Source organism: Bemisia tabaci, chromosome 2, assembly GCF_918797505.1.
Source record: "Bemisia tabaci chromosome 2, PGI_BMITA_v3".
NCBI lineage: Eukaryota > Metazoa > Arthropoda > Insecta > Hemiptera > Aleyrodidae > Bemisia > Bemisia tabaci.
In genome coordinates, this window is record NC_092794.1 from 57,310,657 (window position 1) to 57,333,414 (window position 22,758).

Consider the following 22,758-nt stretch of genomic DNA (forward strand, 5'->3'; position numbering starts at 1 on the left):
GCGCAACGCATTACGGCAATGCCCCCCGCATTGTCATTTTTTTTTGTCTCGAAAATTCTCCGTAGTTATCGCATGCATGACAATAGGATCACGTTCTGTTTTTGCACTATCAGGTTTCATGATTCACCGATGGTCTTCTTCGTTTTCCGGATCAAGGCGTGTACGATGAAAATCCGCCGTCGTGTAGAGATTTAAATCACATAAGATTTTAGTTTTTCTAAATGATGTGTTGTGGATTTTCTAAATTCTAGGCATAGGACTGAATCAAAGACTCATTGTCAATTTCGACCAATTGAATTAACTTCCCTTCAGAAAGCGTCAAAATAGTCGACCCCAGTAGACGTCACGCTCGAGAAGAACATAAATTGCACCTGTGCGCCATCGCGAAAGCCGTGGGCAGATCTCTGAAATTGCCTACAAATACAAGCGTATGCAACCCGGCTCACCGCGGAGTTTAAATAGTTGCATGTTGGGTTCGAACCCAACGTCTAATATTCTTCCATTGCCCTAAGCTACGTGCATTCTTCGAATGCCGCGTTTATCTTTTGGAAAGGCATCTCATGATCAGTTGATTTTCATTGCGTCATTGTGTTTGTTATATGTTTTCTCTGTTGACTGAGGAGCCTGGAGGAAGTCATACGGTGATGGAAAAAGGCGACATGAATTTTAAACTGAAAATCGTGTCACTTGAATTAATTTTTGATGGAAAAGAAGACTGGGATAATATTTATTCTGCGTCACTTGGATATGAAATGACGAGAGCCTGAAATATTTTTGACTTTTCGGAAAATTTAGTCCAATTATTAAACCCACAGTCCTCTTATATTCAAGCCATTGTGCTTTCAATTTTTTTGCGGAATAGCATTTTCTCAAACTTTTTCGATAATTTTCATCGGGCTGGTAGTTACACAAATCTCCGAGAATTAGGCCGTGAAGCCGCTTAGTCGTAGTTAAAATTTCAAAGGTTTGGTGGTCATCCATGTAGGAGTCTTCCAAGAAAATTTGAGAATCGCAGACTTAGCGATCCGCTAAGCTGTGTCGCGCCGTTTGGCCTTTTGCGATGAAGAATTTTTGCGTGGCATCCAAGAAGTTCAATTTGCGGTCACAGCTCTGCCGTGCCAAGGAAGAACGCCGTATGAACGTACGAGGCTTGCCAAATTTCCTCCGATAAAGTGTTTATTTTTGAGGAAAATTATGAATATTTTCCCTTGAAACTTTCAGGAACAACATTATCTGAGACATTGGAGGGAAAATATTCATAAGTTTCCCGGAAAATTTGTGTTTTACTAATGAAAATTATGCAACGCCTCTGTAGGTTCATACGGCGTTTTTCCTTAGCACGTCAGTCCATGAAAAGCATCCTGACTCTTCAGTATTCGTCTTCGTTTTCTGGCGCGTCACATTTTAGATTTGTCACGGCAACGCACAAGTACGTGCCCCAATGTCACCGCCCCGCCCAGTTAGGCAGAACCACGCAAGACCTTCGGAGACTTTGGGCGTAGATAAGCTGTTTTTGTTTTACTCGGCAGACCACCTTCTCATCGATTTCTCCCGCATTATGCAGTGCCGAACTGCCAATACTGAAACTTGCCGCGACGTCCCTTCAAGGGATTCCGCGAACCCCGTTCAATAAGGTATTGTCAGAATTTTTAAAAGGAGACCCGAACTCCTGATCCTTATCGACTTGAACCGCTACAGCGTGGGCCGAGTATTCGTTCCTGCCACTTTTCCATCCTTTCATCGTTAAAAAACGCATTAATTCTTCATTCCCCTCGCGCAAGAACGTAACTACATACCCCTGTTGCCAGATTTTCCGTTCCGTCGACCTTTCGAACAACACATGTGAAAACTATTCCTAATAATGTCTTATATTTTTGTAAAAAACTTATAAAATATCGCGGACTCGCTTGCGCTGAATTAATTTAGTGGGACGTGTTTCGGGGTCGAGATGGCCAACGTGGGGCCATCTCGACCCCTAAACGTTTCCCATTTAATTAAGTTACCGCAAGTGAGTACGCGATATTTTATCGTTTTTTTACAAAAATCTGTCTTGTGACTGTCCCCTACAAAAGTTTCCAATGTCTTATATTAACCAGTTGACATATCTTCAATCGGCAGGGAATTTCTCCAAAATTTGTCTGGGAAATGTCAGGGAATTTCATTCTCTAAATTCTGTGGCAGTCCTGAACTTGCTCCACACGGAAAAAAAATTGCTGATTCAACAATTCAATTGCTAAAAACAGTGAGTGCAATGTTTCAACGCAGATTTTACAACAAAAAAAAGCTACTTTAACCACATTGTAAACTAATTTAACCACGGGGGTGGTTAAAGTAGCATTTTTTTGTTGTAAAATCTGCGTTGAAACATTGCACTCACTGTTTTTAGCAATTGAATTGTTGAATCAGCAATTTTTTTCCCCCGTGCAATCAGGGGTGTTACCCCCCTCTCCCCCCGTCCTTTGCCTCCCTCCTCTGCATCACATATCGAAAGTATTGTATTCAGAGCCGAGTTCTCCGATTCGAGCCGAGAAATTCCAGACGTTTTGTGACTCGAGACGCAAAAACGATCGTCGTTAATGCAGCAGTGGTGCCTCGCTCGTTCTCATGTTTATTTTCGAAGCGCACTCACACTGACTGTCAGTGTCACGCTCAGCACTCGGAGCTCAATGTTTTCTTTTTTCTGGCGGGTGCGTTCCTCAAATCTTCAAACCGAATCCTCGTTTCTCGGTCGAATGTCTCCGGAGACGCCTCCTCGGCTCGGAAGCTATTTTTAGCCCGGCCATGCCGTGCCAGGACCACATCGTCCTGCGCCTTATCGACCGTGCCGTAGCCCACGGGCTTATCGCCACGAACCGGTTTCGTGGTATGGCCCCCATTCAACTCCACGCAACGGTCCCGTCCAAGAACACCTGGGTGTTCTGCTTTTCCGGGGTTGCCGTGACCGTCCAAAAAAGTCCATCGCCCCGGGATACGTCGAGCCGTTAGCGTGACCTTTGACGAGTGTCCAGCGTCAGGAAATGCGTTGGTTTCGGGCGAAATGTGCCTTTGGATGGAAATGCGAATTTTTCGGTACTGCGAGAAGACCGGTTCAAGGTCGAAAGTACCGATTTTTAGTTCTTGCTGAACACTTCGTGACACTCTCAGGATCCAGGGTGTCTAAAAGTCCGGAAATAGTACTGATTTTTCAACGGCGGTCCGGAAGCACTGAAAAAGTGCGGAAATTCCGCAAGAAGGTCTGGAAATTTTGTCATTTTTGTCGCAATTTCAGAGAGAAATTCAATTTTTTGAAATTTTGCCGAATTTCGCCAAAAAGTACTGACTTTTTCCGTTGAGGAGGTACTATAATTTCTTGGGAATGCACTGAAAGAGTACTGTGAAAATACTGATTTTTGGTCAATCTGTTTCATAGTAGACACTCTGTCATTCCTCAAGTTTTACCGTCACCATACGATTCCAAGAAAGGTGGAATTTGATGGAACCACCGGAGGCTTGAGTAACTGCGACGCAGTAGAAGCATAAGCCAAAGGTGCAACAACAGATGAATAAGGCTGACTACTGATTGTGACAATTACGCGTAGTTCTGCTTTTTTTTCTTCCCCTTTTCGTAAAAGAAACAAACAGAAAAATGCAACGAAGCAGGTAATAGAAGAAGCGAACGTGAGAACATCAATAATCTAGAATTGCTGCAATCCGTTTTTATGCGGAACTCGAATGCGCTTGCAAATTCCGCTCCCAAGGCGCAACTCTCACGTTTCGTTGTCGCATGCATCTCGAGGGTTCAATTTTCTCGAAGAGGTGCGAATTTTCTCAATTGACGTATATTGCGCGAAAAGTGAAATACTTGAGTCTTGAAATTTTCTCAATCTGAAGTATGCCAGTCATCGTATTGAGAAACTGCGATTTTTTTGCTTTTTCTTCTCTTCTATGCGTTTATTTCATCAGTAATATTTCCAGAGGAAGTAACGAATAGTACAGATTTATGGAAAAACTTTGAAGGGGCGCCACTTTTTACGTACTTCAATACTCTGGTACCAATAATTAAATCTTGAGATTGACTGCATCGGTACATTGGACAACAGGGAACCATGATCCTGGCTCTTTGGGGAAGGGAGGGGGCACTTGGCTGGAGTACACCAAAAGGAACCTGAATTTGTTTGGAATAACCTTGAAACCCAAATCTGTTGCCTGTTTGCTTATAAGCAACCGCATTTTGGAAAAATGCGCGGAACTGCGCTGGAAAGAAAGAAAGAAGAAGAAAAAAGTCAGCAGTAACTGAAGAAATTAAGGTTATGATATTAATAAGATATGATTTAATTCCGAAATAGAATTTATTCAGTTTTACAGCACTGAGACGAACACGGCGTTAAGCTACAGAGAAGGATCTGGACTGACTAAAGACAAAGGCAAGATGAGGGGTTGGTCATCTGGTCCGCGCAGTCGCAGCTGCGTGGGAAGCGCATAGCCCCAAAAGTCGTAAAATAATCTCAAGGGCACAAGTGCAGTAGGGATGGTCCCTGTGCTGCGTTGTCAGATTAATTATTGCATTTCTCCAACACGCCCCCTCAAGAATTAATCTGATTCTTGCTTGATTTGACTATGTTGCTCTGTTGAACTGCGATGCCGTGCTGCAATCGTCCTCAAGTGCCAACTCTGGGGTGATGCTTACGATCCACCATTCGGTGCTGCATGGATGAAGGGAAACCCAGGAAAACCTCCACCAGATCGTGTACTTGCTGTTACTATGAGTTCTATTTCAGCCCAAAAACTCCACTGATTGAACTCCAAGACTGGTAACAGCTGGATCATCATATCGGCCAGTAAATTTCCTGTAAACACATATACGGAATCAATGACCTTATTTTGACGTGCTCTCACCACGTATAATGTGGGTTCATATTTTGATATCATGTGGCAAACTAGATTCTTAAATTTATGAATGCAATCCTCGTAAGTTGCAATGGGCTTCGCCGCACTCACTTTGGTATTGACAAAAATCACTTTTGACCAGAGAGAATCTATAACTGCTTCACCTGCATTTATTCTGCCTCCACCAAAGGAGCCGTCACAGATTTCAGATTCTCTGTGTTCCAACATATGATGCAGTTTTAAATAATAATGCAGAGGAATTTCTCTTTCTCTCACTTTCAATTCAAAGAGTCTTTTTGTCATTATCAATACTTATTTGTCCAATATGAATCTTCGATGCCAATCAAAAATATCTTCTCTTTTACCTCAACGTATCTCAAAAATCATTTTTTCTTACGGAAAGTCTTTCCGTTGTTATCATATTTGATTTTTGGTATCAAATAAGTATACCATTGATTAGATAACTCGATCTACCAAAATACATTTTTTAGAGCTCTTTCGTTACCTCTAGTGTCTCTTTCATTCTTATTGCCTTTCATAAAGTATTTTTCGCCCTTACTTGCATTTACTTAATTTATTTACTTAAGTTCTCTAATCAGGCCTTTTATTCCAGTTTGAATTTTAAACGCACACCCAACTTAGGTACTCATTCACCGAATATTCGCATTCTTTTACACTGGCTATTCATCAACTTCTTTTTCACTCGCTACGCGGTGAAGCTTATCATACCATTTCGTTGCTTACTTTTCCTTGTTTGAGCTTAATTATTTATTAATAATTTGTCTGATTTCTCATACCCAAAAGTTTACCCTTAATTTAAATCAGACGATCTATCGCATGAGAGTCTTATTTACTAGAGTAGGTACTTCAAAGTTATTCTCGTACCAGACACAATTTTCAAAATAATTGTTGCTTTAGAGAAAAAATTTGACTGCAATTGTTTCGGATCAGTTTCTTACACTTTGCTTTAAACCTTTCAAGTATTTTTTCAATTAACACATGTAATCTCCGATTTTTTTAAATCGAACTCTGTCAGAGATTCTCATTCTCCGATTTTTTTAAATCGAACTCTGTCAGAGATTCTCATCCTTCACTTCTCAATTTCTCTTCTTCAAATACTCATTTTTCTCCTCTCAATTTCGCTCCTTCAAATATAATCTCTCCTCTCGAAATTGAAGTCTCTCCTCTCAAATTCTAGTAACTTTCTCACAATTTTGAATTTATCTTCTCAAAGTGTTAGTTTCTACTTTCAAATAGTAGCCAATCAACGCAATTTTTGCGTTCAAAATAATTCGATTGTAAACTAATCTGTGTAAAATATGAAGTCTCTCTCTCTCTTACTTTTAAATTGCTGCAAACGCTAAAATGAATTTTGGCAAAAAATGGCAATCGAGAGGGTAGGTTTCATGTTTGTCCTCTGAGACTAAAAACTCGTACTATTCATCTCATTTCAAATATTTTTGCAAAATTCCTTTATTCGCCAATGTTAAAAATACAAATCAATTTCACTCGACAGTATACCTCTGTCGTTTTGCCTTGGCATGTATCAAAGTACAAAAGTTATCGTTTATAAATGAATTGAGCCTGTTAAATTGTTGTTTCCTCGGTTTCTTTCTACTTTCGTCGAAACTTTTAGTAAATATTGCAAGTTCAAAATTTGGGCTTCACAAAGATAAATATTAAAATTTACCTCGTCAGTTTTATCCTCATTTCCATTTGCACTTTCCTGTTGCCTGATTCAATCTCTCGCGTTTCACTTCAATCTTATTTCAGTATTTTCATTTCAATTTCATCATAATACTGTTTGCATAAAGTACTGTTTCTATGATATTATTAATTACAGTTTTCTAAAGTTAAGCTTATCATAGAATTGCTCTCTATTTCATTTAAGCTTATCACAGAATTTCATACTGTTTTGCCTGAGCTCAGCTTTACTCACGTCTCGCACAGAGTTTGTCTCCGTTTTATTCACTTTGCACCATTCATTTGCTTTTGAGTCACACCTGACCTTTAATTTTAACTCCTCCCCAGAATTTATTTTTTCTGGTTTTTTATCCTCAGAATTTACCTTTTCTGAGTCCTCAGAGTTAATTTCATTTTTATCAAGTTTGGAGATTCCTGATTTTGACACAAATTTAGTCGTATCAGTTTCCACTTGATTTTTTATCGGTCACTCGAAATGCACCACGCATCTCGATGTTATGCAATTTTGTCTTACCGACTATTACATTTTGACTCTTGCAAATTTGTATCTTCTACTTCCCACGCTTTATGCCTGCTCAAAAATCAAACAGACCAGAATGGCTTTCCAGGATTTTCATCTCCTGGTTTCATCTCAGATCCTTACAGAAGAGCTAAAAACGCATAGGAAACCCATCCTTGGTTTATTTAAAGTGCCATTACTCATTTGAAGTTTTAATTTATTCTAAGGCTTTTGTTGTTAGGGTACTTATGATTTGGTGCGTTTCCGTTGAAACAGCATTACCCCTAAAATGCCTCGTATAATATTACTTCAATGAACATTGCACAAGCTCTTTCACCATTCATCAGGTGATGCCATTTTTCTGCGGGGTTCGTGAAATTTCGGTGACTTGTTACGTGATACCTTGCTCGACACAAAACAGTTTCAATTGTTCGAAATTTTTTTTTTTTTTGTCATTGTCACAGTATAAATGAAAAATTTCTGAATCAAAAAGTGCTGAGATTCTCGCAGTATAATTTTTCGAACAAAAGACAAATACTTTTCATTTATGTTCTATCTTTAAAAGTCATACCATTGTGTGCATACTAATCATGTATGAAAAGAACGAAATCGTTTTGATTTCTTACGTGGATCAGCAATATTAGAGTGCATTCTTAATGGAGGTTTATACTGACGTAACTTTCATCTTTAAATTTTCTAGAAATGGCAATTTTTACTATTGATACTACTCGCATAAATTATCGTTTGATACAACACCTTTTAAGACCAATATACTCACATATTCCATGAACTTTCAACTCAGTAAACTTTGTTCACTCATTTCTTTGTATGGCTCTAACTTTCAAACCATATTTCATATTCATCTCATCAATTTTAACTGTCAACTCAAGTTAGGAATATTTACGAATCATTTCTTATCGATCAGTAGCGTGGCGTACTTTGCGATGTATCGACTGATCTGTCATTTAAAGGTACTGAAAAAGATCGACAGACGGGGTGTTCGCAACGAACAATTTAATAATCGATTCTTTACCATAGTCTCAAATGAGGGAACTTCGACAATCGATCATTCACGCCTCGGCACTGTTATCGATCATATTTAGTTCTGAAAAAGCTTACCACAAAAGGTAACGGTACTTCCCTTTTAACGTTGACTCCTGATGAGTATGGGTTCTTCATGACCAGCTTTCCAAATTTCGGTATTGATAACAGGCCGTAGGGTACATCATAGCAGAACCAAACGTCTTCCACAATTCCATTGAAACCAGACTCCATGAAACATGTTCATCCAGTACTTTGTGGCTTCTCAATTTTTGTGGGCATTGCGATAGGAATGCGTGTTATCCATCACCAAGTATATTTGCGTCCGCTTTTTGTGATCAGCAAACTCAAAGCAAGTTTTGTACATCTAATTTTCACATCTAATTAATACTGATTTATCTGGACGCTCCTCAATCCGAGCAGAAGTTGAGCTTTTTCACTATCTTCTAATCAGAGATAGGTATCATTCAAACTACGAACCATGAATGCGGTTTAAGTAGCTCTTGGCGCAAATAAGCATGATTCACCGCAAAAAATCATAACTGTTATTTTCATGTTCAACTTTGTTGAAATGTCAAATTATCGATAACACACAAAATATCAAGTTCGAATGTCACAGCGCGCAATAGAATTTTCACACACTGTATTTTCCGTCGACTGAAAATCGAAAGTCTTCGCGCATATTCCGTGCAGAATCCATTTACGTTCACTCACGCGTTTCATCACACACGTTTAGGTCCATTTTCGTACACTTACGCGTTTTCATCACACATGTTTAAGTTTTCACAAGTTTCAATGAAAACTTTGCTTGTTTCCCGTATACACGGTCACGATCGCGGATATTTGCGCGTATCACGTAAGCTGCGGCCCATAACCTGAAGAAATTAAGGTTATGATATTAATAAGATATGATTTAATTCCGAAATAGAATTTATTCAGTTTTACAGCACTGAGACGAACACGGCGTTAAGCTACAGAGAAGGATCTGGACTGACTAAAGACAAAGGCAAGATGAGGGGTTGGTCATCTGGTCCGCGCAGTCGCAGCTGCGTGGGAAGCGCATAGCCCCAAAAGTCGTAAAATAATCTCAAGGGCACAAGTGCAGTAGGGATGGTCCCTGTGCTGCGTTGTCAGATTAATTATTGCATTTCTCCAACAGTAACGCGATGATGTAGCGGGAACCAACTTGTGGTCCCTTAAGACGTAATTCTCAGATAGCGCGTTTAGTAGAAGGAAGCGTTTAGTGGATGAGCCAGAAATAGTGGTTTCCTATAGCTAAATGCTGTCCAAGTCCTGAATTTCCGGAAAGTTCGGAAATAGTACTGATTTTTTAAGGGGGATCCGGAAGTATTGAAAAAGTGCGGGAATTCCGCAAGAAGGTCCGGAATGTATTTCATTTTTTGTCGCACTCTAAGCGAGAAATTCAAATTTTTGAAATTTTTCGAAATTCGTCAAATGAAGGTACTGAAAAAGTGCTGAATTTTCCTGTTGAGGAGGTAATTGGGAATGTACTGGAAAGTGGTGTCAGGGTGTCTCCAAGTCCGGAATTGCCGGAAAGTTCGGAATTTCCGGAAAGTCCGGAAATAGGATTGATTTTTAAAGGGCGGTCCGGAAGTACTGAAAAAGTGGGGATATTTCGCAAGAAAATCCGGAATTTTTTCCATTTCTCACATTTGTCGCAATTTAAGCGAGAAATTCAATTTTTTTTTTTTTTTTTTTTTTTTTTTTTTTTTTTTTTTTTTTTTTAAAGTTTACGAACTTTGTCAAATGGAGGTACTGAAAAAGAACTGAATTTTTCTGTTGAGGAAGGTACTGAATTTTTTGGGAATGTACTGAAAAGTACTGATTTTTGGCCAGCCTGTTTTAGTAGACACCCTGTTCTGTTCCCCACCTCAGGAAGTCTTTTCAGATATGCCAAAATCTTGTCTATTAGTCATAGCTTTCGCTTTTCCGTTGATCATCCCGTCAACAAGGCGTCCGTTACGTGATGTGGTGTTATTTCTGGACGAAACGCGTGTCTCCATAACATAGGAGTGTTTTCCCACTCGTTTCTTATCGTCGCGAATGTTATGGTCAGATAGTTTTTCCGTGACGTCAATGATGAAGAGCTAAGTAGGGCCGAAGATAGTTGTCTCGCCTTTAAAGTACCCACTTTCCACTACTTATCGGTTTATTAAAAGAACCAGGCCTCCAGGACCGTCGCAAGGGTGAAGTGTCACCCACGTAAACAGCAAATATGGCGCCGCCCGGTCAATGAATAGAGGAAGGGGGAAGAAAAACTTTTAAGGAGACCAAGGAAGCTTAAGAGATGAGGAATATGAAAAATACGGGAAAAGAAGGACATAGTGACAAAAAAACAGGGTTGCCACAGTCAGGGAAAACCTGGAAATGTCAGGGAATTTTAAAAAGTCAGGGAAAACCGGGAAATGTCAGGAAAAAGGACGAAAATGTCAGGGAACGTTTTAAATCACCTTCATTTGCTTTTTACAATGGGTTTGAGATTTTGAACAAGAAATTTTGCCTGAAAACTATTTTCAATTATGCCTTCTAATCCATCCGTCACATCTTCAATTGTCAGGGAATTCCACCAAAATGTGCCAGGGAAATCAGGGAAATGTCAGGGAATTTCATTCTCTAGATTCCGTAGCAACCCTGTGAAAAATAAAATGAAGAAGAATAAGAGGAAGATGGATAGAGACGAGAAGGAAACATAAAAGACAGAAGGCGCAGAAAAAGAGGGTAACGAACATTAGAAGAAGAAAAAGAATACAGGAAAGTGAAGAAGGAGATTATAGACACGAAGACGGAAATAATTAAAGTAAGGGGAAGAGAGGGTTAAAAGGATACGAAGAAGATGAGAAGAAAAAGAAAAATCAATTCGAAGGAGAAGGAAAAGAAGGACACGATAAAGAGGATGAATCAGAAATACAAGGGAATCTCTAAAAAATTACAAAAAACCGCTAAAAATGTGTCCCTGCTACTGTTTGTCTCATGGCGGAAGAATAGTGCTGGGTCCACACCATTCTGCGAGAAAATCAAATCCGAAAAATTCCAAAAATTATAATTAGAGGCACAAAATGAGCTCTAACGAGGACCGCAAAGCTGGTGAAGAATGGGAACTATTCAGCTCGGGCAGATTCCAACGCATACGCCTAGAGCTTATTCTGTGACCGTGACTATAATTTTTTGAATTTTTCGACTTCGACTTCAAAAATTATACAGGTAATGAATCAAAGAAACGCGTGAAATGTTGGCGCACCACACGGTTGCGGAAATCGTGCCCCCCTCGCGACTAGCTTAGAAACATTATTATACGTGGAGACGGTCGTTGTTAATTTATTGGTCGCGTGGGAAGGTTTCAAGGTACAAGGAGAAGCAACTCGAAATGTCGGTTCAATATGGAAGTGCGAACGGACGAAAGGGGAACACGCGGGATGGCGGATGATGAGAATTTGGAGAAAGCGGAGACGGGGATAATCTCAAAAAGTCGTTGCATGAATGTCCTTCCGAAGTTCGAAAGTCAATTGCTTTCCTATCAGTCAATTGCAGGTAATAATAATTTTCGAAATCAACAACGAAAGGGAGATAACCTGTAATCGTCAGGTTTCACGTCGTTTCGTCCGAACTCCACAACGTGACACGTTTCAGCATAACTATTTCTCCCACAAGTCGGTTCGAATTTAGCAACGGTGGGATCGTAACCGCACCAGCAGTGATTGTTGCAATCGGGCTCGATGAAATTTAAAAGAAGAAAAATTACTGATAAATTAAAAACAAATACTTGGAAAAGTAAAATGAAACGATTAAAACATGTGAATCAGGAAACTATATCGATGACCGAAGTCGGAGAATCATATCTCTGATCGAGACACGACAAATATCGGCTCTTGTCTCATTAGTATTTTTTAAAAACGAAAACTAACCTACAGGATTTTCCAATGATGGTTCGGTTATTTTTAATTTGAAAAATACAACTTAACATAATCGTTGAATTAGAAATGTTTGCAATGAGGATGCTTATATTTCGACGTAAGTCATCAATTTGCTTTAGTAAGATTCAAACCACCAGTGAAAAGTAGCGGTGAAACACGCGAAACCATAAATGGATGTGAGCATTCTGGAAAAACTGTCTGAATTACTCGAATCCTTAATAGATTTGTTGACGTTGACACTTCTCAGTTGAGCGGGCAAAAATGTACAGTTTGGCCGCCATATTTATTATTTAATTCATTTTTTTGGAATAAAATTAATATAATGTCCAGCTGTAAATTTTTTCTCTCCCGTAGAAACTGGGAACAACCGAAGGAAATTTATAATTTGGAAGGAACTACGAGTCTTGTTGTTAAGTCCACCAGCATAAAACGAAGAAAAGGCTTGGAAGTCGTCTTTAGTGAGTAACACGTCAATTGGATTTATTTCTGCCAAACGAAACTACATATCGACGGTGAAACTACCAAACCACGTATCTCGGTTTGCGACGTTGCAGACTTCCTGTCATACTTTATTTTTTAAATGAAAAACTACTTAACATCCAGTCTTGAAAATTTCTGTGATTTTTCCTCTTTGTGCGGAGAAAATTCCGTGAAAATTTCAAGGAATGATATTGATTTGGTCTACTTCCAAAAAATAAAATGTGAGCGTAGATTTTTAAACACCGCAAACGAGATACGTGGTTTGGTAGTTTCACCGTCGATATGTGCATTATGACGTGAGCCCTGTTATGCATATATTCTTATGGGTCTCAGGGCTCATGTCGTAGTGTACATAGCTCCGTTCGGTAGAAATATGTCCAATTAGGTGGAGAAAATTCAAGATAGCTTTGAAAGCGACGCGACGTCTTCTCATTCCTGAAATTCTGTCCGACCTGTCGAGGAATTGGGCCTCGGCAAATATTTGACTTGACCGCACCACAGCCGTACTGCCCTCCTCAAGAAAAGAGCTTTTAACGTCCGGACGTCACCTTTCCTCTCTTAAAATAAAAATTTTCTATAGTACTTTCTTGGAATTTTCTAGAAATTTTCACTCAAACATAATCTGAAAGATCGAAAGTTTTTGAGGAAAAATATTCGCCCAACTTTCGTCCGAAACTATTACTTTATTCGGCAACATTCTAATGTTCATTTGCCGTTTTTAATAACAATGCACGGTATCATAGCCGTGTCATTTCGTCCCATCTTCTGCTCTATCATCAACCAGTGCACGATTAAGCAGTATCAATTTAAATAAAAAAAAAAAAAAAAGAAAAAAAAGAAAAACTAAAAGTCGTCGAAATGTCAATATTGAATTGAATATTCAAAAGCGTGTACACATTTATGAAGCTAAATATTTTATTAATTAGGTAGCTGAAGAAATCGTTTAGTGATTAATAGTAACCTGACCGTAACTCATGCAAATCGTGAAATCCGGTTATTTTTGTTCCGGTTTTTCGATCCTTGGATAGTCATTAAAAACCCGGAGGAGTAGAAGCGTTTTGCCCAATCTCGAGAAGTTAGGGAATTTTGCCATGGAATCTTCAAATTCTTTCTTTCGGCAGAAACTTTCAAATTATTTTCTACCGCATTGACACGCTTTTCATCAATTAAAATTAGAATTTCTGCCTGTAGGTGCTCGAAGTTTCAGTTTCTCTCAGGTATCTTTAAAGACTTCGCGCCTTTTTTTTTTTTTTAACAACATTTTTCTGAAAAATTATGCTCCTAAAAACATCGAAAAGTAGTCAGCAACGATGCTGTTCCCTGTGCTCAATAAGACCACTACCACTCGCACCGAGGAAATAGGTAATTTGTCGAAATTTTTCTTTCAGCGTCCAAGATTTATGACTAAAAAGAAGAGGGAGGGCTCCTTTGTTGACCGACCGAAATGAAGGAGAATACCCGAAAGGTCTGTTTGGTCAGTATCGACCGATTCTCAAACGGACATCGGCTGTTTTCGTGTCCTATCTTGGTAGGAAGGCAAGGCATTCCATTTGTGGCCCCTCTACAGATCATTGTTTCGAGACTTGTTCTGGAAAGCTCCCTTTCAACTCTCCGATGAATATGAGAGAGAATCGAATGGATTACGTCGAAACTGGTGGTCCTTTTTTTTTTTTAGCTTCAGGACTATCGTTACTGCACTGCGGGCTGATTATTGAAATTGATAGACAAAGCGATAGACAAAAAGAGCATAGAAAGTATGGAGCGATCCTATTGGTTGAAGTGTGTGGTTCCTATAGACTAACGGAGAAAATGATAGACTAACTGTAGGGTTCTCGTGGGTTGCAGTTAGTTAGTCTATTACCTGCTGCCTTTGTCCATTGCAACCACCCGCTTCCACCAATAGGATCCCTCCATATCTACTTCATCTTATTTGTCTATAGCTTTGTCTATTAATTTCAATAATCGGTCCGCTGGAAAAAAAACACATTGGATCTAGAATCCAGACTCTTGAAAACATGGACAAGAAAAAATACTCTAGATTCAATCGGATTTTTGCTTGAATCAAAACGAAATCCGCTTAAATTATGAGGCTTGGTTCGTGATTTAAGCTAGATTCTGATTGAATCAAGAGTACTTTTTCTTGTCGATGTTTTTAAGAGTCTGGACTCTAGATCCAATGTGTTTTTTTCCAGTGTTTGTCGCAATTTGAGCGGGAAATTGAAATTTTTCGAATTTCTTCAGTCGAATGAAGGTATTGAAAAAGTACTGAATTTTTTTATTGAGGAGGTACTGAATTTTTTGGAAATGTACTAAAAAAGTACTGTAAAAGTACTGAATTTTGGCCCGCCTATTTTAGTAGACACCCTGTTGTAGCTCAAAAATTTGCGAGACCATAATTTTACTTCGTTTCTTTTCACATCAATATCAGCCGACATTTTCGCATTTACTTAGTCCCAGTTCCTTCCGACCGTAAGTCGAGCTACTGAGTCGGGTTTCCATGGTGACCCGTCGAGTCCTTCTTCCGTAGGTCACCGAAGCCGCACGCCTTATCCGAATATCGATACAGCCCTGCAGGGTGCGGGGTCATGGGGTCAAACTTCACGATGTAAAGTTCAAGCACAAATGAAGCACGCTTTTACCCCGGGACTGCAATTAAAATGTTTGCCAGCGCCCGGCTCGTTCGTGGAAGGGGACGAAAATCGTCGTAGCTTGCCGCTCGAACATCGCGATAGTACTAAAGACTAAAGTACTCACCCAAGGACTTACATTGTAGGGAGCGTATGACCATCAGAAAATGCACCTCTGATTGGTGCGACCATTTTGAGTTCTCTTAATGGAGATGTTGCATGTGTGAGGAATTTGCGATTTGACTGTTGATTCTTATGTGAAAGTTCGCGAGAAACACGATGGTGCCACTGGTTTTCTCTGAAATCATCTTCCAAGCTCAAAAAAAGCTCTCAAGTTGAGGCCAAAATGGAGGGAATATTCCACGCTATCCTGAGAGTCCACCTCTACATCAAAACAAACTCCATGCAAAGATAGGGAGCAAATACATTAACAGGGCTGCCACTTTATTTGGGGTCTCCAAAACTGAAAACACGGCAACCCTGCTAATGTACTTGCTCCCTATCTTTGCATGGAGAGTTTGTTTTGATGTAGAGGTGGACTCTCAGGATAGCGTGGGATATCCCCTCCATTTTGGCCTCAACTCGAGAGCTTCTTTTGAGCTTGGGAGATGATTTCAGAAAAAACCAGTGGCACCATCGTGTTTCTCGCGAACTTTTACATAAGAATCAACAGTCAAATCGCAAATTCCTCACACATGTAACATCTCCATTGCTCTGAGGTAGTAAAGGGTATTTACTTATTGTTAGTTTTGAAACCAATTTTGCGCATGTCATTTGTAGAATCTTCTCAATAGAAACCTCTATACTGTGGTAAAGTTGGTAACAGGTACAGCGGACAATCATCGTCAAAAGTTGGCAAAATTTCCCTTTCACCCGCTCATTTTATAGAAAGAAAATAAGTTTTGGTTCTTATTGAACTCGAAAGTTTTTTGGTACTTATTGAACACGGAAGTTTTTCGGTTCAGATGACCGAGGTTTTCGGTCACAAAGATGGATCCTTGGTTCAGCTAAACCAAAAACGAAATTCAGTTCCTATCACCGTAAATATCGAGTACATGAACCGAGAAACCTTGATTTTTCATATGAACTCGAGTTTGGTTGTTCCCTGCGTAGCCAAAATTGTTTTCTCAAATTAGAGTCTTGACCATTTCTATTTTATTTTTTATCCTAAGGGTCTTTACGAGACCTTCACTCTTACCCTGTGGAGGTACTCTACTTCTCCTTGTGGACGTTCACTGACGTAGACTCGATCGATATCGAAGTTGTTACGAAGCTCTGAACTGAAGTCTAAGGAGCAACAATAACCCCACGCCAATGCGTTTTTTATAAACTTCCCGCAGCTCAAACCGCGTATCACTTCCTGGCTGAAATTTTGATGGGGAAGAGCGCAGTGTGTAGTGTTGTCATCTGTAAAACTGCGGATCTCCTCAGGGCTGTAGTTGGACTTAGACGGTTTATAGCGAGTAGTGGCGTGGCGTGCTTTGCGATATATCAATTGTTCTGCCATTTAAATTCATGGTAAAGAATCGATTATTAAAGTGTTCGCTGCGAACACCCTGAGTATTGATCCTTTTCCATAGGTTTAAATGGCATGACAATCGATACATCGCAAAGCACGCTACGCCACTGATAGCGAGCGTCGATCGAGACCCTGCCCTCTGGCTCGTTGCCCGAAAACACCAACTTTCACTGTGTCCTCCCTCTCCTTCCGCATGTCTCTCGCGTAAAGTTTCTCCTAGCTGCTTCAGAGCTATCCGAATGCTCGGTGGAAGAATCGAAAAGTTTGCCCCGCTTACGGGAGCACATAAGTTGCGTCACGCCGTAAGTCGGAAACTGGACCTCTCCACTCACCTGATAACCACGTCTGAGACCTTTAAAAAAATATGTCACGCATTTTTTACTTCTTGTCTTTTCGCGTAAAAAATCGGCATTTTTGTCGATGTTTTTACTATAATCGGAAGAAATTTTCAATCATGTCACATCACACTGGAAAAAAACCACATTGGATCTAGAGTCCAGACTCTTAAAAACATCGACAAGAAAAAGTACTCTTGATTCAATCAGAATCTAGCTTAAATCAAGAACCAAGCCTCTTAATTTAAGCGGATTTCGTTTTGATTCAAGCAAAAATCCGATTGAATCAAGAGTATTTTTTCTTGTCAATGTTTTCATGAGTCTGGACTCTAGATCCAATGTGTTTTTTTTTTTGTTTTTTTTTTCAGTGCACGTTTACTTCACCCTCTCACACGCGGGGCCGCAATGCCTCGCACTCAAAATCAGAGACGGAGTGATTCTCACCCCGAGTTACCATAATTCAAATAACCGCGGAGTCTGAGTAAATTATCCGCCCAGATTTTTCCCAAAGAGGGTCTTGATTGATTTGGGGAATTCCGTATTTCTATTTTTTTTTATCTAATTTTTTATTTATTTATTATTATTTTTTATCTAATCGATTTTCGTCAGTAGCTTCATTCAACTCAGGCTTGGAGCTGGCTGTCATTTCTTACACTGAAAAAAAAATTCCGGCCGTAGGCGCCCAACTTACGGGCCATACGGATATACCCTCTGCGTTCCGGGCTCAGAGGCCGAAAGTTCTGAGCGTAGCACCCAGAGTAATCGAAGCTACGGCTCCAGCACCCGAAAGATTCTGCCTCCGAGCCCGAAACGGACGGTATGTTCATATAGCCCGTAACTTCTTTTTTCAGTGTAAGCCGGAGACAAGTGAATGCGACTTTATGTCCGTGTATATTTTTCTTTTCCCGATAATTTTCACTTTTGAGCTAACCAGGCAACTGAAGCTAATATCTCTTCTCTTTCTCTTGTTGCAGAATGAAGTTAGCAAACCAAAGAGTCGTGCCTGTAGCCCTGCACCACTATGCTATGAGGTAAGCGTCATCATATTATTTTTTTCAGAAAGCTTTGTATTATAGTACTTCCTCAATATGTTTTTAGAAGAGGTTAGTGCAATCGGTCAAAGGCAAAACTATAACACTGTTTGGGTCAAACTACGTTCTGATCTTTGTCTTTGGGTGATAGTGAGTCAGAGTTTTGGTCTCGGGGAAATCATGAACCAACCTTGGAAACTTTCTGAAACAGGTTTTTTTTTCAGTAGGATCTTCCTTCTTCTTGCTAGTGTAATTAACTGACCAAGAGAGGATTCGAAATTTAGGATCGTCTTTGCAGTGCACTTGAAAATTTCATTCAATCCAACTGCAGATTTGGCTTGAGCGCAACCTGGTGCCACCATACATCTTCTATCTCTCCTCAGCGTGTTACTCGATAGGCTATGTTGATTTAGGTGTAAAGCAAACAAACCAACAAGCTGGATCTCTTCTTTGCACAATAATTCTCAGATTGTCACTTTAATACTTTTATTTATACCCGGTCAGGTGACAAAGTGCATTTCCTGCCAAGATTATCATTGAAAAATTGCGCGAAACCACTCAGCATCTTCGAGTCATTGAAGAAACCGAATGTATTAACGTATGGACGTAGAGACTCCAATCAAAAAATCAATTTCTCGGCCACGTTTACATAATTTAACCATAGAGTAATGCATGAAGTACTTTTATGTAAACTTATTTAACTCCGCACCTATACGGCCTTACGCAACTCACCGGCCACCACGCCCCTCTCCTAAATTCAGCAAGTTTCGTCTATCTGTAGTGCCGTTTTCATCGGGTTACTCAGAATTCTTTAACATATTTTTTGTACGATCGCGTGCATGCATTATTATTTCTCTGCACATATTACGCAACACTTGAGAATTACAATAGCATGGGAGGGAAGGGGGCGGGACGGCCAGATATAGACTCAACGTAAAATCGATTGCCATGAAATTGCTGAAAACAACCGAAAAGCTGTGTGCGTCATTCAATTTTTTTCTCTCAGGGAACCGCGCTGAAAATCGCCGCTAATTTTGGTTTCATAATGAAGAACTTGAATCCAGAAAAAGGAGATTTAACTGAAATCCTGATGAAAAATCACACCAACCTTTAGGCGCGCGCGCAGACTATACCTTTAGAATGCCGCATTCACGAAATATTAAATACCTGCGCTTCATCTTGGGATTAAATATCGCCCAAAAAATTAGGTACGTGACCATGATCGATAGGTAGAGTTTCCTATAATCTACCTTACTTAATGAGCGTCCTCTCTTTGAATTTTTTTTATTTCTTTAGCTGTATAAATTTTCCTTCGAGAAAATTAGTTTTGGCTTTGTAGTGCAAACTTTTCTAAGAGCGATTCTGATAAATCGGACGGAATTTGGAACAAAACTGCCCTGGTAAAAATCGGCGATAGGAGCTGCGTTTCAAAGTACCATAGGAGTTCTTACAGCCGACTGAAGAAGGCGATAAAAAATCATATAGCTGGCTGTAGAAAGTGGAAAAAAGCATACGGCCGGGCTACACGAAGCGATAAAAAATTATACAGCCGGACTATAGTTCCTGTCGCCGGGCTTTACACTTTATCGCCTGGCGGTTGCTTTTTCGTCATCGGCTATAAAAAGCTATAAGAAATCGTGTAGAAATTCGTGTGCTTTGTAAATCCTTAAGCTTGTACGGAATCACCTTAATATTTACAAAATGCACATTATATTTTCCTTAACTACATATTTTTTTCCATCAATTAAAATGAGAATAATCCATACAGAGTGTGCAAACATTTCAAAGTCATGAGTTGAAAAACGCTGACTCTACGAGATTAAATATTAGAGCCCAACGCAAAGCGTAGCGGCGGCGCACTGGCGCCTACAAACCTAACAGGGATACTTCACGCATTGCGCAACGCGTGAAGTATCCCTGTTAGGTTTGTAGGCGCCAATGCGCGTTTCACGCTGGCTGCCCGTCCGCCGCGCCGCAGCGTACCACGGCGCTTGAAGCAACTATTTCACATCTGTAGTATTGCACAGTATTATACGAAATTGAAGGCGCTCCAACATATTAGGAATGGCAGGCATGCATCAAAAGTACGGAGCTTTCCTCGCAAAATAAATCAAGATACTACGGCCCAAAAAGAGAGCAGTAGTCCAAAAACTCACTAAGTCTTAGCATCCGTAATTAGTAACGTTTATAGTAATACTTTATCGCCAGGCTGTTGCTTAATCGCCATCGGCTATAAAAGGCTATAAGAAATCGTGTTGCCGGCTATAGAAGCTGTTGGAAATCTTACAGCCGGCTGTAGGGCTATGGTATTTTGGAACACAGATTCTACTGCCAATTTTTACCAGGGCGATGACAATTCGTCTTTCGAAGAAATGAAATGCCTTTGGAAATCTGTAACATCATCCCGAGTATATGGAGGTATACTGCCGTGCTTAGGAAGAACGCCGTATGAAATTCGAGAGTTGCCAAATTTCCCATGATAAAACATGTATTTTTGACAACATTCATGCATATATTTCCTTGAAATTTTCAGATAATTTAGATTAAATTGTGTACATAATTGTCTGAAAATTTTGGAAAATAATTTTCAGAATTTTCCCCGTAAATTCAGTTTTTATCGGAGGAAACTTGGCAACGTCTGAAGGCTTATACGGCGTTTTTCCTTAGCACGGCAGTATAGGAACGATTTCCTAGGCGCCGTGGTGAAACTACACCACAAAAAATTCTGGTAAATATATCTTGTCAGTGAAAATCGTACTATGTTCTGCTCCCTCCTGAAATGTGGGCTGCGTCTAGTAGTTGGAAGTTAATTTTTGATCGATTGATCACAAGAAATCTTGTTTTATCGTCATATCTGGCACTCTCGCGGTGAACGCTCGTATCCCCCCCCCCTTCTCTTGGACGAATTTCTCCCCTCCTCGAATCCATGACGTCAGCAGTCTATTCTGGAACTTCGATGCACGGTGTTCGGTGAGCCACGCTAACTGCGTCACCAACTCCATTAGTGTTTTGTTTTTGTTGTGTTTTAAGCCCTACTTGTCCGCCAATTGACGATTTCACCCATTTTGAAAGGCTTTATAGAGTAATTACCCAATCGTTTTGCCGATATTCCTAGTTATCGCTACCAATATTTTCGTGTTTACCCGTTGCTCACGGTCAATTCGCCGGTAGGACGTAAGTTGGATGGAAAATCTAAGTGTCCTTATCAGTTGCTCTTATCAACCATCAGTATTTTTTAACACACTTTTCGCCTCAAGTCAGCTAACGTAAAACAGTCAGATCCCCGACGACTGAAATCAAACCGGCTCGAGATGGATGATACTTTCGACCAGTTTGAAGATGAGGAGCCCTTGGAAACCTCAACCGTCAATGGTCGGAAACGTTTGTTCTCGAAAGAATTGCGGTGCATGATGTACGGTTTTGGTGATGATCAGAATCCGTACACTGAATCTGTTGATCTCTTGGAGGATTTAGTGATAGAGTACATCACTGAAATAACTCATAAAGCCATGGAAATTGGCCGAACAGGCCGCGTGCAAGTAGAAGATATTGTCTTTCTCGTCCGCAAAGATCGCAGAAAATATGCCAGGGTTAAAGACTTGTTAACAATGAACGAAGAGCTAAAGAAAGCAAGAAAAGCATTTGATGAAGTTAAATACGTCACTAGTTAATTTTTTATACCTTTTCTGTACTTAAATTATTAATTAAATCTTGAATAAATTACCTTCCATTTTCAACATCTATCATATTTGGTCGATGTAGCACTGTAAGTCTTTAGAAGTATTAATATTAAGTAAGTTTTGCTGAATCATTGACTTTCAATTCATCTCATATTCCAATTGTTATTAAATTTCACTTTTTTCACTCAGTTGTAAAAAAATAATTTTTAATTTTTAATAAATTTAATTAATAATTCATCTTTAGTTTTATTTCCTTATGACTGTTGTTATGAGCCAAAAAACTGCAGTTACATTTTCACTGATTCACAGTGTTGGAGAAAATCTGTTTGCTTCCAATGCAAAACGCAATTCTTAATTTCAGTATCTTTTGTTCTGTATTATGCATTGCAATAAATGTACTTCTTTCACCCATGGAATCTCTCCCACCTGTGGTAATAAAGAATGACTCAGTTTCCCAAAATGTAACGTGCATTGTTTTAGCTCTCAACCAAAAATGTAACCCATGTATGTCTCAGTTCTGTCCTAATTTTGAATACACCTCTGCTGATGGTTGATCATATCATAGATTGTGCATTAGATTTAGCTTCTCAGATCACCACAGAAATGAAATCACTATATCATTGGCAATATTTTAAGTTGTTTCAGAGCCATTTTTTGGCTTTTATCAAAGCAATTGAAAAAATTTGTCTGTTGTAGGTACCTAAGTTTATTCTCATTTTCCTCTCAAGTGTTGATGTAAGCACTTGACAAGCTGGCACTCAGTAAAAGAGGCCATTTTTCATTCATAAGTCAGATAAACCTAGAAATATCCAGAACCCTCTACTTTGTCTGGTTTCCTAAAGCTCTTGTTTATCTGATTTGATACGTCCAGGTTCTTGAAAATACTTGCAAATGTTTTTGACATTTCTTTTTCTATGGGTCTTTTAACTCAGATTCTGTGGAATCAACACGTAATATATTTAGAATTTTTCATCAGATAAAGCTTTTCGAGAAAATTTTTGACAGTAAAACAAAATCATTTGCGAGTCCGGAGAATTAGTCATT

At 39.6% G+C, this 22,758-nt stretch overlaps 2 protein-coding genes across 2 annotated transcripts in view; both read left to right on the forward strand.

The window, feature by feature from the left end:
* The window catches only part of LOC109030073 (uncharacterized), a 46,039-nt gene that overhangs the window by 6,198 nt on the left and 17,083 nt on the right, over positions 1-22,758 (forward strand). Inside the window, exon 2 of the mRNA XM_019040838.2 lies at positions 17,978-18,034. Within this exon, the coding sequence (XP_018896383.2) occupies positions 17,978-18,034 (57 nt within the window). The remainder of the gene's footprint in view (positions 1-17,977; positions 18,035-22,758) is intronic.
* LOC109030074 (TATA-box binding protein associated factor 13) lies at positions 21,002-21,951 on the forward strand. Its single transcript, XM_019040841.2, has one exon. It carries the CDS (start codon positions 21,346-21,348, stop codon positions 21,703-21,705), a length of 360 nt encoding a protein of 119 aa, XP_018896386.1. The 5' UTR covers positions 21,002-21,345; the 3' UTR covers positions 21,706-21,951.